The sequence below is a fragment of the Electrophorus electricus genome, chromosome 18 (genome assembly GCF_041902795.1).
Source record: "Electrophorus electricus isolate QZ-2024a chromosome 18, ASM4190279v1, whole genome shotgun sequence".
NCBI classification, from domain to species: domain Eukaryota; kingdom Metazoa; phylum Chordata; class Actinopteri; order Gymnotiformes; family Gymnotidae; genus Electrophorus; species Electrophorus electricus.
In genome coordinates, this window is record NC_137514.1 from 133,507 (window position 1) to 150,000 (window position 16,494).

A 16,494-nucleotide genomic window follows, 5' to 3' on the forward strand; every position below is an offset into this window, starting at 1 on the left:
AGGCACTAATCCAAAACTCGCATGCCTGGTACTGAGCATCTGGTTCTATAACATACAAATCCGCTCTCTGCACATTGCACTAGAAGAAATGTATCTTACAGCTCACCAAAATGAGTTATCCAAATAACTGGACTTACAACTAAAGACAAAACACTTTTTAAAACAACCACAAGATTTGTGCAAACATGAAGTGAATGTAACTGGTTTAGCACCACACAATCTGCGCATTTGCGTACGTCACGTATCAACTACTGTGTAGGGAAAAGCAGTTGATTTCACTGCTAAAACTAATTTGATTGACCTCATCAGCTAATGAGTTTTAGGTGTGAGCATGGAAATCACCCTGCTGTGCTGGACTCTTGCCCTCCATGAGTGGAGATGGGCAGCCTGATCTAAAAAACCCACTACTCCATGAGGTTTTAATTTGTGCAAACCCATTACCCCATGAAGTTTTAATTTGTGCAAACCCGTTACCCCAGAATGTTTTAATTTGTGTAAAGTCAAAGTGTTTCACCCATTTCCACATTTTCCATCTTTATTTGTGAAATCTTCTTACTCCTGCAAACCTTTTTATGTTGTAAGGCTAACAGTCAACCAAAATTATTCCATGCACGATTGCCTTGCTGGATTTTATTTCTCATTTAACTGAAATGGATTCCAAGGTCATGTGAATCTCTGAACCATCCAGGCCACTAGGTGTCAGTCAAATATAATATCTCATAATGTACGATCAGGTGAGAGACTTCCTCAGGCGTGATCGATGGCCTAGAAGAACTGTCATAACAGATGTTACGATGTCCCCTATTTAAAGCTTATAACTCATTCAAATAATGAAAAAACCTTTCTGTCAATAACAACTTAATCTTTTCTCACCAAGTTTTGGTGATTGTTTATTTTATTTAGTGTCCCCTGACACAGAGACGGAGCTGTCAAGGAGAAGAGTGTAAAAGTTAACATTCAGATGCACTAAAATATGTATTTACAGCATTTATTTAAATAAGAAAAAGTTAGTCATATATTTTACAGTAACCCCAGATCTCCCTGTTCTGAACTCACTGTGGCCAGAGATGACCTTCTGTGTTCCTGCTTCTCACACGCTCAATGACTAGTGAGCTAATGGACTTTTGACCCCTGATGTAGCCACAGACACAGGGTCAAGACTGTGTCAGAGATGACTCTCTGAAGGCATCTCTGATTGGTTCATGTGGTTCTGTTTGGATTTGTAGTTGTTGTAATTAATGCATGAATATTCTGCTTTAACCTTTACATTTCCTGACATATACACACTGGCTACAGGCAAAAGTCTGCACTTTCCCTGTAGTGTGTCTTAAGGTAGTGTGTACTGGATATTAGTCCCATAGACTATATTTTAGTATTCACAGTTGAGTGACACTTAAAAGAAATGCATAATATGACAATAAAGCCTTACAGAAAGTTATACCTGACCTCTGCATGCACACACGCACACGAACACGCGCATGCACTGGATTTACATGCACACATATGCACACAAACATGTGCATAACATACGCGCACGTACAGACACACATACACACCTCTGGTTGTAGCTGTTCGACTAGGTCATGGTGGTAACATTATAGAATGCTTCTTTTAACACGAAATTTTGGCTCAGCACAACAACAAGAATCCAACTGAGGACATGGTGATGTTTACATGTTCATGTTTACAGTACAATTATAGACCTGGTTTACAGGCATCAGACAAGCAGGAGGAAGGAACATGGGGTCTCCATCAGCTGGTCTCAATCTGCAGACCATCCAGGATGGAGACAGTGGAGCATTTAAGGCTGAATGGACTCCACCACCCACTCACACAGGATAACCAGCACTGAGAGTTTCATTTTAAAACAAATATCGTATAACATTGTCCACCACCCAAAACAAACCAAAACACAATACAAACCCACTATAGAAAGCCAGCATTTACATAGCAGCACCTTTATTTAAAAATGATAAAAACAGAACCACACACACCTGGCTTTGTACTGCTGTATAAACAATATGAATACTCTGAGTGCTCTTCCTGCCCTGAGACACAGCTGCTGGGGCGTACACGGGGAGCGTGCACAAGAAGCGTACATGAGGAGCGTGCATGGGGAGCACGCACGGGGGGCGGGGGGCGAGAGGCTTGCGTGCACTCAGTCGATGCGTTCCACCTTCCCAATGATCCTCTCCTCGAAGATGGGCAGCACAGCGTCATCCTCATGCACCTCCTCATACACCACACCACAGTCGAACTCATCACTCACCTTCTTAAAGTAAAACCTGAACAGAAACAGACCCCCTTACTGACTTCACCAAAAACATCATCACCAAACCACCAGCCACATGATTCACAAATTCACTTTGCCTAAAGTCCAACTACGGCAAAAACTCTGAACTGCATATAATATAAACTGCAGTTCAGGCTCACCTGTAAGCCTCTTTCTTAGTCAGGAGCTCTTTGAACTGGCCGAGGGTCACGACCCGACCCTTCACAGACGTACGGTATGGAATGGGCTCTCCACAGAAGTAGTATGCCACGGTGATGATGTCACACACGGCCCTCCGCCTGTTACTGGACTTCAGCCTGGGGGGAAAGAACATTTCACAGTTCAACGCAACATTAACACACACACACACACACACACACACACACACACACACACACACACACACACACACCTCTGTTTGCTATGATGTGGAGTGGATCTGCGCTTCTCTTCCTCCATCCTCCACCTCGTCTCCTCTGATTGGCTGGGGGCAGAGCTTGGGTCATATTGATCACTCCCACTTGCCCACCCCGGACGAATGCCGGAAGCGCTAGAGAGAGAAAAAGACAGGAGCAGAGGGTGAATTTACAGTAATTTAGTAATAAAAACATACATATATATATACACACACCTATGTGAATATGTTCGTGTGAGTATATATACTCACACACACACGTCTGAGTACACATATGTGAATATGTTCATGTAAGAGTGTGTGTTTATGTGTATATACACACACATCTGAGTACACATATGTAAATATATTCATTTGAGTGTGTGTTTGTGTGTATGTACGGACATGTCTGAGTACACATATGTGAACATGTTCATGTGTACCTCTTCCTGTGGCGTGTGCTCTCTCTCTCTCCCTCCAGCATCCACTGAAGGATCTTCTGTTTTTGGTCCGCCTCCTCAGGAAGATCCAAACCCCGCCCATCCAGACCACGTCCATCAATGTCACACCCATCATCACTCTTACCGTGCCCATTCCGTCTGGACAATGAGTTAAGCTGACTACTGCTTACACACACACACAGACATACACAGACACATTATATAATATATAATAACAATAATAATGATAAAATGTATCTGTATAGAACCAGTTAAAACAGGTTTCTAAAGTGCTTTACATGAAAATCAAAATACAATAGAAAGAGAGAAAAGGACAAGATAGTAGAACAAGATGAACACAAAATCTTTAAAACCCAAAGGAGAAAGGTATTTTACAGTAAAATATAAGAGACACCGAAACTGAATGCAGTATTAAATAAGAGTGATTTAACATGGTTGATAAAAACTCTTAAGGTCTTAAATTCCTTAAATTCCAGACTTCCAGGCACAGTTCCAGCACCTGGGGCCCAAGTAACTGAGAGCAGACACCACATCTTCAGATGGGTTTCTGGGTGACTAGTAGATTCTTGGTAGAAGACCTGAGACGCTAATGTTTCCTCATTCCAGTACGGGTAAGGATTACAACTGCTACATTCTGAACTCACTCCAGATTATTAATGGAGCTCCATGTCTAACAATTACCTCACTAAGGTAGAAGACCAAGACCACCAAGACATTTTCAGACCAACAATTGTTTTTTTTAAAATGAAGAATGAGGGCCACCACTGGAGAGTCCTGAGGGGGGTGTAATGTTTCCTCATTCCAGTACCACTGACCACCGGAGAGTTCTGAGGGGGTGTAATGTTCCCTCATTCCAGTACCACTGACCACTGGAGAGTTCTGAGGGGGGGGGGGGGGTAATGCTCCCTCATTCTAGTAAGAGTGAGGATTCTAGTTGCTACATTCTGAACTCACTGCAGATTAATAACGGAGCTCTTCAAAACGCCAGATAAGGGAGCTTCACACACACGCAGCCTCTAACCCTTATTTCCAATAAACCAGAACTTGTGTTTCATCTTTAATGAATTGCAGCAAGTTCTGAGACATCCACTGATTTTTGTCATCTATGCAGTCCAGCAAAGGTCCTATAGACAGATATTTTTGCAGATATAGCTGGGTGTCAGCACCTGAATACTGATAGAAACAAATAATGTTTCTATTGATTATATAAGATAGAGGAAACATATGTAGAAATCACCTTAAATCATTAAGGACCCAAAATAGACCCTTGAGGAACTATTGGAAAAAGCAAAACAGAATAGAACATCCCTAAAACACCAAAAAGGTGTTACACTCCTTTCAGGTAGTGTTTCCCAGTTTTATGACAAAGAGTTGGTGAAAGGTTGTTTGTTGCATAAACAACAATCTAACAAATTACATGACAGAGCAGCTACCTGCACTACACAATAATTCTAAACATATTGGGCTTAAACAGACTGGAGTTTAGCAGTAGTGTAGGTGGGCCCCCACCACAACAGTCCACCATAGGGGCCCACTACAACAGCCCACCAGAGGGGCCTACCAGAGAGGACCACTACCACAGCCCACCAGAGGGGCCCACTACAACAGTCCAGAGGGGCCTTCCAGAGGGGCCTACCAGAGGAGCCCACCAGAGAGGACCACTACCGCAGCCCACCAGAGGAACACAATGCACACATAGCCACAATTACATTTACACACACAATGCATGTGCAGCATAACCACAGACAATCACAGCAAAAGCTACCTTAAAGAAAATGTATCCAATTCATGCTCACAACAAAATATAATACATATGGTACACAGTTTTGGTCCTTGACACACAATGACATAGCTGAATATACAAAAACAGGTTCTTAGACAGTTTCTAAGATCAGTACGCAACAGTCACACCACACACAAAACGATAAACGCCAACATTACACACTGTCTTGGACAAAACTATGGGCACCAACCTGTACGGCAGCTCCTCGCTCTGAATGGTCCCGTCCATCATGCTTAAACCATCACTATAACAATGCCCTCGGTTTCCATAGTAATGGAAGTCTCCATTGCAGGCATAAGTGGTCCGTGTCTCCGTTTCCATGTGTGTATGGTGTAGATGTTTCTGAGTATAAGTGTGGGCAGGGTTTCTGGGTGACTGGCACCCCGGCGTCTTCATGACCCTCTGAACGTGGTCGTCGAGGATACTCTCAGGGTTGTCATCATGAGCATCACGCCATTGGCTGACAGCATGTAGGGTATCACGGTGACGGACATGGACCTGGCCAGTCTTAGTGGAGGAGGATAATGAGGTTGCCATGGACACATCTGCAACATCACACTCTTCTTCCTGTTGAAAACAGAGTTTTGAAATCACCTGCAGTATTCCTGAAACAAAAGTCCAGCTGAGATACACACACTCACTCACCCCCCCCCCCCACACACACCCTCACCATGCAGATTCTGTGGGGCTGTTCCCACACACCCACACACCTTCACCATGCAGACTCTGTGGAGCTATTCCCACACACCCACACACCCTCACCATGCGGACTCTGTGGAGCTGTTCCCACACAAACTCACCATGCCGACTCTGTGGAGCTGTTCCCACACAAACTCACCATGCCGACTCTGTGGAGCTGTTCCCACACAAACTCACCATGCCGACTCTGTGGAGCTGTTCCCACACAAACTCACCATGCCGACTCTGTGGAGCTGTTCCCACACACCCACACCATGCGGACTCTGTGGTGCTGTTCCCACACACCCACACCATGCGGACTCTGTGGAGCTGTTCCCACACACCCACACCATGCGGACTCTGTGGAGCTGTTCCCACACACCCTCACCATGCGGACTCTGTGGAGCTGTTCCCACACAAACTCACCATGCGTACTCTGTGGAGCTGTTCCCACACACCCTCACCATGCGGACTCTGTGGTGCTGTTCCCACACACCCTCACCATGTGGACTCTGTGGAGCTGTTCCCACACACCCTCACCATGCGGACTCTGTGGAGCTGTTCCCACACACCCTCACCATGCGGACTCTGTGGAGCTGTTCCCACATACCCACACACCCTCACCATGCGGACTCTGTGGAGCTGTTCCCACATACCCACACCCTCACCATGCGGACTCTGTGGAGCTGTTCCCACATACCCACACCCTCACCATGCGGACTCTGTGGTGCTGTTCCCACACACCCTCACCATGCGAACTCTGTGGAGCTGTTCCCACATACCCACACCCTCACCATGCGAACTCTGTGGAGCTGTTCCCACATACCCACACCCTCACCATGCGGACTCTGTGGAGCTGTTCCCACATACCCACACCCTCACCATGCGGACTCTGTGGTGCTGTTCCCACACACCCTCACCATGCGGACTCTGTGGAGCTGTTCTTCCAGGCGTCTGAGATTCTCTCTCTCCCGCTGGACAAGCTCCAGACGGCTGATCAGCTCAGCTGCAAATTTCTGCGGCTCCACGTGGATGTCCTTTGGCATACGGTGGGTCCGCTACACACATAAAACCAGTCATCACTTAGAGAGGACAAAACATTGCACAGCACAGCTAAATAAATAGATAAATAAATAAATCTCACCACAGCAAGCACTCAGGAAGGCAAAACTGACTACACAGTCAATTACAACATCCAGATATTCACAGGTATGTGAGGTTGGGGGCATACACTCACAGGCCATGGCTACTCTTACCACCCCGATATCCCCTGATGTGGCCCACCACACCTCCACCCTAGCTAACTACTTACATTTTACGGCATTTAGCTGACATTTTTATCCAAAGCGACTTGCAATTATGATTGAGAATTTGAGGGTTAAGGGCAACTTAAGTGGCAACTTGGTGGTGGGGCTTCTGACAACCTTCTGATTACAAGTCAAGTACCTTAACCACTGAGCTACCACTGCCACATGCACACTGTCAAAATTGTTTATATTGTTACTATTGTAGTGTCCATTGTCGGCCAAAGGAGGATGGGCCCCCCTTGACTCTTGGTTCCTTTCAAGGTTTCTTCCTCATGCTCTAGGGAATTTTTCCTTGCCACTGTCACCCTTGGCTTGTTCACTGGGGGGCTTGGACTTGGACTTGGACATTTGTAAACAGCTGTTGTAAAAAGTGATGTATAAATAAACGAAGACTTTGACATATACTCACAGGTATGTGAGGTAGAGGGACGTGGCCGTTGGCTCGGACACTTTCCTGCATGTGTCTGCGCAGTTGCTTATGAATCTGACTTTGAGGAACGCCATCACTATGGGGGCAGGGGAGAAGAGAGGTGAATGGAGGACTAAACTATCATAATTCACATGTCAGAGGTTCAACATAACACTGGAGTCTCATGAGACTGTCTGTGTGTGTGTGTATACATACACACTGCTGTCAGTCAAAGAGATGGTGTCAGCGTCGCTGGATAGGCTGTGAAGCTCCGAATCATTGGTGCTGGTTAGCGGTGCACGAGAAAAGCCACTGTTCACATAATACGGGTTAGCTAGTTCCTTTATCCCAGACCTACACAGAGACAGACAGAACGAGTTTATCAACTCACACATGCCTTTGGGAAATCTCAGCTGGACTACAGCAGTGCGCAGTTACAATCTTAACCAAGAGCTCCATTAATAATCTGCAGTGAGCTCAGAATGTAGTAACTAGAATCCTCACTCTTACTAGAATGAGGGAACATTACACCCCCCTCAGGACTCTCTGGTGGTGGCCCTCATCCTTCAGTTTTAAAAACAACTTCTTGGTCTTAAAAATCATCGGTGGTCTTGGTCTTCTAACTTAGTGATGTGATTGTTAAACATGGTCCTGTTTAGTGCCTCAGGTATTCTAACAGGAATTAAGTAGGCGCCCTGCTGTACCGAAAGACAAACTCGGGCCGCAGTAGGGTGCCTAGGAAATTCCTGATATTCTTTGCCTTTCTGTTCTACCACAGTGCCTTTTATATTTTATTGTAAAACACCCTCCACCCGCCTTTGTGAATTTTATTCCAAATTTTAATTATTCCATTTTATTTTATATTTTGATTTGAATAATTTTCCCATGTAAAGCACCTTGGACACTTATTTTAAATGGTGCTATACAAATAAAATATATTACCATTATTATTGTTTAAATGTGCTTTTAACTGTGCTCTGTGTACAATTCATTTTAACAGCTGTTAGTGTGTGCAAGCAGCTATTGGATGAACTTGACAGAACTGACAAGCTTAGAGCCTCAATATAAGATTTTAAATCACTCTTATTTAACTGCTCCACACAGGAGAGGGAGGACAGTGCTTTTCTGACTGTACTGAGTGTGGCCTCTCTCAGGTCCTGTTAGTGCTTCTAGAAACACTGACCAGTTGCATGTTTCATTAAAACACAATCACAGGAATAGAACTACATAGAGCCTGGACGCTACTAACAGCCGTGTCATGCTGTCAAATTAAAAGGACACACTTCTTGACCAGAGAGTAGCCCATTATGTCAATTTTTACTGATTATTTTCTTCCTATTGTGCTCTTATTTTGAAAACATTTAAAGTATTGTTGTGTTCTTATTTGGTAAACATTAGAATTGCTCAGAGGCTTTATGTATATGCCACTACTACACCAGATTGTCACATTGCAACCAATTTATTAGTAAACCTTAGAAAAACTAAGTCTGATGACATACAGTGTGCACTATGAGGTCTTCAGATATATTCTATGATATGTCTTAGTCACTGTCTGTATGCTTCACTCAGATGGATTTCTGTGTGTTTCATTACGATTCCCTACCTGTTCTGATACATGTTGTTGCTTTTGCTTAATACTGAACAGCTCACCTTGCCCCCTTCCAATTGGCTGAGCTCCGGAGAGAGGCGGTCTCCATAAGCAGCCTCTGAGTCAGCCCGCTAGAGTGGGTGTGGTCTTTCATAGGATCTGCCCACTCCTTATCCTCCATCAGTGTGGGCAGGTACCCCGGCAGTGGTGTCTCCCGGTTACCGGGCGACGGGGGGAGCTGCATGGCTGGCCTAGGGCTGTTCTCTACGCCCGTGTGGGCGTAGTTGAGGTAGACATCGGACTTGAGGAAGAGTGGGTAGGCGTGGTCCTCCATCATCGCCTGCACCTCCACCTGGGCCTGCTCGAACAGCGCCAAGTCCAGCTGTGCCCGACTCACACATCCACGAATGAAGGCCTTGGTCGCCGGCTTGATCTTCTTCGCCACAATCCCGCCCCCAGCCCCGCCCCCGTCTGCAATGTACTTCCTGTAGATGGCTTTAGCGAGCTTGAGCCTCCGCCCGTCTGATCCGGCTGCTGCTGGAAGCTTCCGGAAGCCACTGCAAGCGAACCAGAAGTCGAGCAGGTCGGCACTTGCCTCCTGCTGCAGGAAGGAGCGGAAAAGAGCAGTGCCATCCTCATCGTCTAGCAACGAGTGCAGAGACTCCGCCCACCGCAGGTGTGCTGGTGGAGGCGAGGCACTGCCCTCTGGTTCATAGCCCAGGTCCAGGTCAGAGCGACGGGGGGTGGCAGCCGCACCTTCTCCCCGCACAGCGTCACCTTTAGCAGTGTACGGTCTGGAGAAGCAGGGGACCACATCACTGTCCTCCTCTCCTGGAACAGGGGGGCGAGGGGCGTCCTCATTAAAACGGCCGGCCACGTCGCCATGGTGACTATGCACTCTCAAGCTCATTGCAGTGTACGGTTTGTGGGGACAGTCAGAGGAGTGCTGTAAGATAACACATACTGGAGAGACAGAAGGGCAAGAGACACAGAGAGTGAGAGCGAATAACAGTAAGAAGGGAGAGAAAAACAAGAAACCTTCATCCCCCTACGAAGCAAATGTATAGTGCATTACTCACATAGCTGGTTAATGTGAGGCAAAAACTCCAACAAAACAAAGCAATCGTACAGACACAAACACGCCCACTGTAACTTAGCAACAATGCAGAAATAACACTGACTACTCCAGATGTGACGCATTTTATTTCTCCTATTATGAACTAACATGTATATGATTCTAGCGCATTTAAAGTTCATTCTAAATTACTGCACTGCTTAGCTAACGGTAGTTGCTAACTGTTCTCCACCCGGCTGGTACAGACCTCTACACACACACCCCAACACGCACCCACACGCACCCACACACACCCGTACTGCCTTCGCCTCGCCCGGGGGGAGGGGAGGGACAAACTCCACACGGGCCTGGATTAACCAAAAACTGGTTGTGAAGTTCCTCAGCCAACCAAGTTCAGGTGGAAAAGTCTGGTTCAGAAAACAGTCAAAGTAAGTCAGCGAGAGAGTCCACACATACGGCGCTGGCAGTGACCGGAGCCCGGACTCGACACACCAGACACACTCAGCTTGTCTCGAAGCGTGAACACAGCTGCGCTGAGAAGTTTCATACCCCAAAACCGCGATTCTGCGACTCCGACAACGATGAGCCCTTCTGGTACAAATCGCTGAAAACGTGTATCATCTCAAACTTGGTTTGGAGAGTACCACAGTCCCGAGTGAAAACAATAAACAAGCCCCATCAAAGCGACGCTACAAGCGCAACGTCGGTACGTGCCGTGCGTGAGCTTGCGTAAGACGCACAGACCGACGGCGCCCCGCCCCTCCACAGCACGTTCTCCACCCAGACGCACGCGACAGCCAACTTTCCCGTTCACCACTAGGTTAATATTGTAGGACACGAATGGAAACCGCAATATATAAATATATATAAAAAATATAATATAAAAAATATATAAAATATAAATATATATATATATATATATATATATATATATATATATATATATATATATATATATATATACACACACACACACACACACACACACACACACACACACACACACGCAATGCAACACACACACACTTACTTCAGTTATGCTGAAATCTGATTAGACCTAAATCAATCTAAAACGAATCGCAAAACAATACAAACCTGATTAACCGGTAAAAGTGAATTAACACTGTTACAAAAACAAGTGACAGTAAATTAGAAATTACGTAGCTGTTGCTCGCTTTTATTTATTCCCGTATAAGCGTGACAAAGTGTTGGTTTATGTTTGAAGGCGGTAAAGTAGTACACGGATCTACTCATTTAACGCGCACTTTTAAGAATGAATGACTCAAGTAACAGAAGCTGTGGCAGTACACAGACACCCATGGTGTGGAGCATATTTTTCAGACACTCAGAAAGGAATATGCTTTAGCCCTGCTGTGAGGTAGAGCAAAACTATCAAGAACAAGCATCCACGTACCTCCAGAGTAACTCAACCAGTGTAGAACCGTACATCTGGTGGTGAAAGGCAGAAGAGGGAAACAGCCTGCTAAAAGCAGCTTGTCAGAGCGAAGCCGATCTTCCAGAATCTTCCAGATGGGCCTGTGGCAGACTGAGGTGATGTCTCTTAGAGGTGCAGCAAGAAGGTCATCTTGACCCAATGCAGAGAGAGATGGGTCTGATGGCAGCGCAGCTAAGCAGAGAGCGCAGAGACCTCGCAGGGGGACACACACTTCACCCAGCAACCACCCAGACTAGGAGTGCAGCTCTGGAACATTAACAGTCATATGAAGTGGGGGTGGGAGGCAGTTAGGGAAGCAGAGAGAGAGGGAGAGGTAGAGAAGGAGAGATAGACGGACAAAGAGGGGTAAGGAAGAACAGAAAGACAGACAGGTAGGAGAGAGAGAGAGAGAGAGAGAGAGAGAGAGAGAGAGAGAGAGAGAGAGAGAGAGAGAGAGAGAGAGAGGAAGATTGGAAAAGACAGAGAGAGGGAAATTGTTGAGGAGCAAGACTGCAGACAGTAAGTGCTCACTTCATACATATTCATTACCACAGTGAACACACACACACACACACACACACACACACACACACACACACACACACACATGCATTACCTGAGTGTATACGCTCACAGAGACACACACACACAAATCGATGCCTTGCATTTCTCTCATGAACAATTTGACAAGTAAATCTTGGACTTGGAGTGGTCATTCATATAGTGGCATATGTCTCTTGCATTGGTGCATTTAAAACGATACATTTAAGTGAGCACGTTATATTGATGTGTCATTGGTGCATAAAATGCAATAAAAATGTCCTTATGGAACATTGTCTTGCCATCACAGGGAGCATTATGACATCATTAGGTCCCAGACCTCCAACCCAACAGGGGGCAGTCACACTAGCAGTGATGCTGGTGGGAGGTGTTGGCAGAGACCACTGACCTGAGACCAATTTTCTCTTTATCCTGTAGTGGTTCATAATAGTTTTATTGTAGAAGGATGGTCTAAGATCAGTAGAATAACTCTTCCAACTTAGTGAAAAGTGCAGTGAAGCTCTTTCACTTATAGACAACTGTCTGATACTTTTCCTTGAATTCTGTGGATTATTTTCTACACGAATATACTTTGAGAAACAAAGGTAGAGGAAGATAAAAATATTTAATATAAATAAAATATTAATTAAATATTGTTATAAATATTAAACATTATATATCAATAAACAATTAGTTATTTGTGGTCTAAGAGTCTGAAATCAGTGAAGTCTGTATAAGCAAATGCAGTAATAGATTAACAGAAACAATCAATAGGGTGTAGTTTTAAAGGGCTGTAAGAAGCTGTAGCCCTTAGGGTATGTTTTTACAGGGCTGTAGTTGTAAGAGGCTGTAGTTGTAAGAGGCTGTAGTTTTGCTTAAGTGCTACCAAAGACAATGAACATGACCTTTCAGACATCCACAGGAGAGAGGGGCCCTTACTTATACTCATAAATCTCACATGAGACCATCTCTCTCTCTCTCTCTCTCTCTCTCTCTCTCTCTCTCTCTCTTCCGCTCTCTCTCTCTCTCTGACCCTGAGGGAAAGAAGGAAGGAAGCTAAAGACAAGGAAAAGACAGGAGAGGGAGGGAGGGAGGGAGGTGTGTGTGTGTGTGTGTGTGTGTGTGTGTGTGTGTGTAAGGTCACTCCACAGGGGGTCTAATGTGCACCAGCAGGTCGTCTTAAGTATTCTGCAGCATCTGTCTCTGTCTTACCACCAAAACAAGACACACACACACACACACACACACACACACACACACACTCAGAGAGAGAGAGAGAGAGAGAGTGCGTGACAAAGAGTTTTAAGCCAATATGTCTGAATCAGGGGCACACTCATGAGTTTCTCAGATTTTCACAGTCAGATTTCTATTGTATTTAGTCAGTTGTCCATGACATAAGATGTGTGCATTTGTGGAGCATATGTGAGAGAGAGAGAGAGAGAGAGAGAGAGAGAGAGAGAGAGAGAGAGAGAGACTAAGGTTTTAGAGAGATCTGAAATGTTTTCACAGATTGTCTTCATCTTTAGCAGAGGATGAACTCACTGATCAGACACAATAGAGTTCTTCCATCCCAGAAAACTCCAAAGAGCAAAAAAGATTTTAGGGGCTTCCTTCCTGCTGCTTTGGTGTGTGTGTGTGTGTGTGTGAGAGAGAGAGAGCTTGTCAGTGTGGAGTTGTGTGTGTGTGAGTGTCTGTGTGTTGTGCATTTGTGTGTGAGAGAGATAGTGAGTGAGTGAGTGTGTGGTGGTGTGTGTCTGAAAAAAGAGGCAATGAGTGTCTGTGTATGTGTGTGTGTCGATGTGGTGGTGTGTTTGTTTGTGTATCTGTGTGTGTGTGTGTGCTGATGGTGTATGTTTATATTTGTGTGTGTGTGTATTTGTGTTGTTTTTTTTATGGGGTGCCGTTTAGGGCAAAATCAGTGAAACACTTGCGCACACACACATACCTATAAAACACTTGTGCACCCATATGAAATACTTGTGTGTATATATATCAAACATTTTCACATAAATTGCCTACTACACTAAATTGCCTATTACACTTGCATATACACAGTGTCTCATTATGCTTGTATGTGTGTGGCCGCGTGCGATTAAAACCATTTTCAGAGTGTGTGTATATACACACACACACACACACACACACACACACACACACACACACACACACACACACACACACACACACACACACACACAGCATGCTCATCAATATAAGGTGAAGAGAGTCTCTAAAAAAGAAAAAAGCTTCATTATGTCAGTGTCTAATTCTGACAGACTGAAGTTAAAAGACACTACGGAAGGAATATTCTTAATATTCTTACAGTTCCACCAGCGTTTTGTACAACTCATGCTAGAGCTCTCGCACCCATGGTACACTTTGACAGGGGCTCATATTAATCAGTGTTTGGAGCTGGGATTTAATTAGTATGGAATCATTCCACTTTTTGGATTGTTTGACACAGACAACATATTGGTGTCCCGTCACTAGAAACAATTTATTATCTAATGAGAATTTTAAGCAAATTTGGGAATAAACTCCCAGTGCTAATGAGAACTATGTTTGGATAGTTTATGTTCAAATGTTCCAGCATGAACTGAATTAGAAATGTTGACATTATACGATCTTTAGCCTGTAGACATGGCTATATCATACCATTAGGCTACATGTTAGCTTCTCAGTATCCTCAGCCTACAGTATGTGAGTAAATATTCAGAATGTATATTTTGCCTTCATTTATTAGTACACACTCCCAATATCAATGTCATTCATTCCGAATATTTTCTAAGAAAACGTAGCACCTAATATTTTCATTTCTAATAGTAGCTATGTCCAATCAATAACCTCAGTAAATTAATTTTCAAATCTCCATAACTCATCAGGAGTTCTTATACCATAAGCACATATAGCTCGTTTATAATTAAACTTCCCGGCCACACTGAAAATATTTTCACACGTGGCCACGCACATACACATAACCATGGTTAAACTGTGTTTACACACCAGTGAATAAATGTGCAATGCGTGTATATGCAAGTGTGTGTTATAATACATAAATGTAATTAGTAGGCTATTTATGTGAAAATGTTTCATACGTATGTGCAAGTAGTGTGTGTGTGTGTTTCACTCATTTCTCCCTAAACAGCCCCTTTAGTTTAAAGGTAGACATTGTTAATGTCCTGTATTTTTTAGCTACAGTTGTACAGAGTTTAATGGAAAAACCTCATATGAATAGTGAAAATGTGCGTGTATGTACTTGTATTGTTATACATGTTATTATGAGTATCCTTATTAACATGTAAACAACCTAAAACCAGTGAGCTGTACTGGACAACACAAGCTTATATATTTTTATTTAAATACCCTGCAAGCTAAGCATTTATTTTCTCCCTGAATGGTATTAGGTTTACAGTAGTGTGTGTGTGTGTGTGTGTGTGTGTGTGTGTGTGTGTGTGTGTGTGTGTGTGTGTGTGTGTGTGTGAGAGAGAGAGAGAGAGAGAGAGAGAGAGAGAGAGAGCGCGAGAGAGAGAGTGTGTGTGGTGGCCTTTCCTGCTGTTTGCCATTGTGTGTGTGTGTGTGTGTGTGTGTTTGTGTGTGTGTGTGGTGTAGAGCTGAGTTTCTGTTCTGATTGGATTAGTAGTTGCACTGCATTGTGGGATATGAACCCTGCTGTTATTGTATGTTGTTTTACTTATGGCCCTTAAAAATCTCTCTCTCGCTCTCTCTCTCTCTCTCTCTCTCTCTCTCTCTCTCACACACACACACACACACACACACACACACACACACACACACCTGTGCAGCACTGAGAGGAGAACTGTTCTGAGCACTAGCATATGCTGATTGTTCTGGGGGCTTTGTATTTGGGGTACATGTGCACATTGGCATTTTTCTGTGCTGGCAGACTGTTTCTGTGTGTGTGAGAGACAGTATGTGTAAATGTGTGAACATGTGTAAGTGCTTGTGTAGGAGTGTGTATGTGTGTGCATGTGTTGGTGAGTAGAGTGTAAGAGTATGGCCTGTGAAGCGGGTGTACGTATGTGTGCTGGAAGAGTGCACAAGTGCATTAGAGTAAAGTCTATGTGTGTTATTGTGTGAATATATAAGTGGGAAGAGAGAGTGTGTGTGCATGTGTGTGCATGTGTGTGTGTGTGTCCTGGCCTTTTTTAGCCTCAGCAGTCAAACCAATTGATGTGGTCCCTTTGAGCGGCTCCTACAAAGTGTCCTCCTCCCGCCCCCACGGAGAGAAAAGACTCGCAAAAGAAAAGAAAATATTTGAATTGTAAAGCACATAGTTCACAGTGGTGTTCTTTGGGAACAGAGTGTACCTACCATAGAAAAACCCGACTACAGGGTCCTCGGGCCCCGACAGGAGCGTCCTGGCACAACGGTGTGCACCCGCGGCTTCGGCTCTGCCTTTCCGCCTTGCACCGGTCCAGGCAGCCATCTTTGATGAGGGGAGACGTGATCTCCAGCAGTGAGCTCCCAACCTCCACAGCCGCTGCTCCTCTCATCTCCCCACTTCTCGGCTGGTCCCTTTAGTTCCTTTCTC

The 16,494-nt window shown here is 44.6% G+C and overlaps 1 protein-coding gene across 5 annotated transcripts; it reads right to left on the reverse strand.

Annotated features, from left to right (window-relative positions):
- Positions 1-862: 862 nt before the first annotated feature.
- Positions 863-10,684, reverse strand: LOC113591421 (axin-1-like). 5 transcript variants are annotated; one of them, XM_027031907.3, is made up of 10 exons: positions 10,517-10,684; positions 8,955-9,855; positions 7,521-7,658; positions 7,305-7,401; positions 6,509-6,646; positions 5,101-5,477; positions 3,110-3,289; positions 2,685-2,822; positions 2,434-2,589; positions 863-2,285 (listed from the first exon to the last, which is right to left on the reverse strand). In XM_027031907.3, exons 2-10 carry the CDS (start codon positions 9,800-9,802, stop codon positions 2,159-2,161), a joined length of 2,199 nt encoding a protein of 732 aa, XP_026887708.2. In that variant the 5' UTR covers positions 9,803-9,855; positions 10,517-10,684; the 3' UTR covers positions 863-2,158. The 5 variants fall into 5 exon arrangements, with proteins under 5 accessions (XP_026887708.2, XP_081556858.1, XP_035390895.1 ...); XM_081700732.1 differs by having other exon boundaries at positions 10,424-10,684; XM_035535002.2 differs by having other exon boundaries at positions 10,261-10,684.
- Between the last annotated feature and the right edge of the window lie 5,810 nt (positions 10,685-16,494).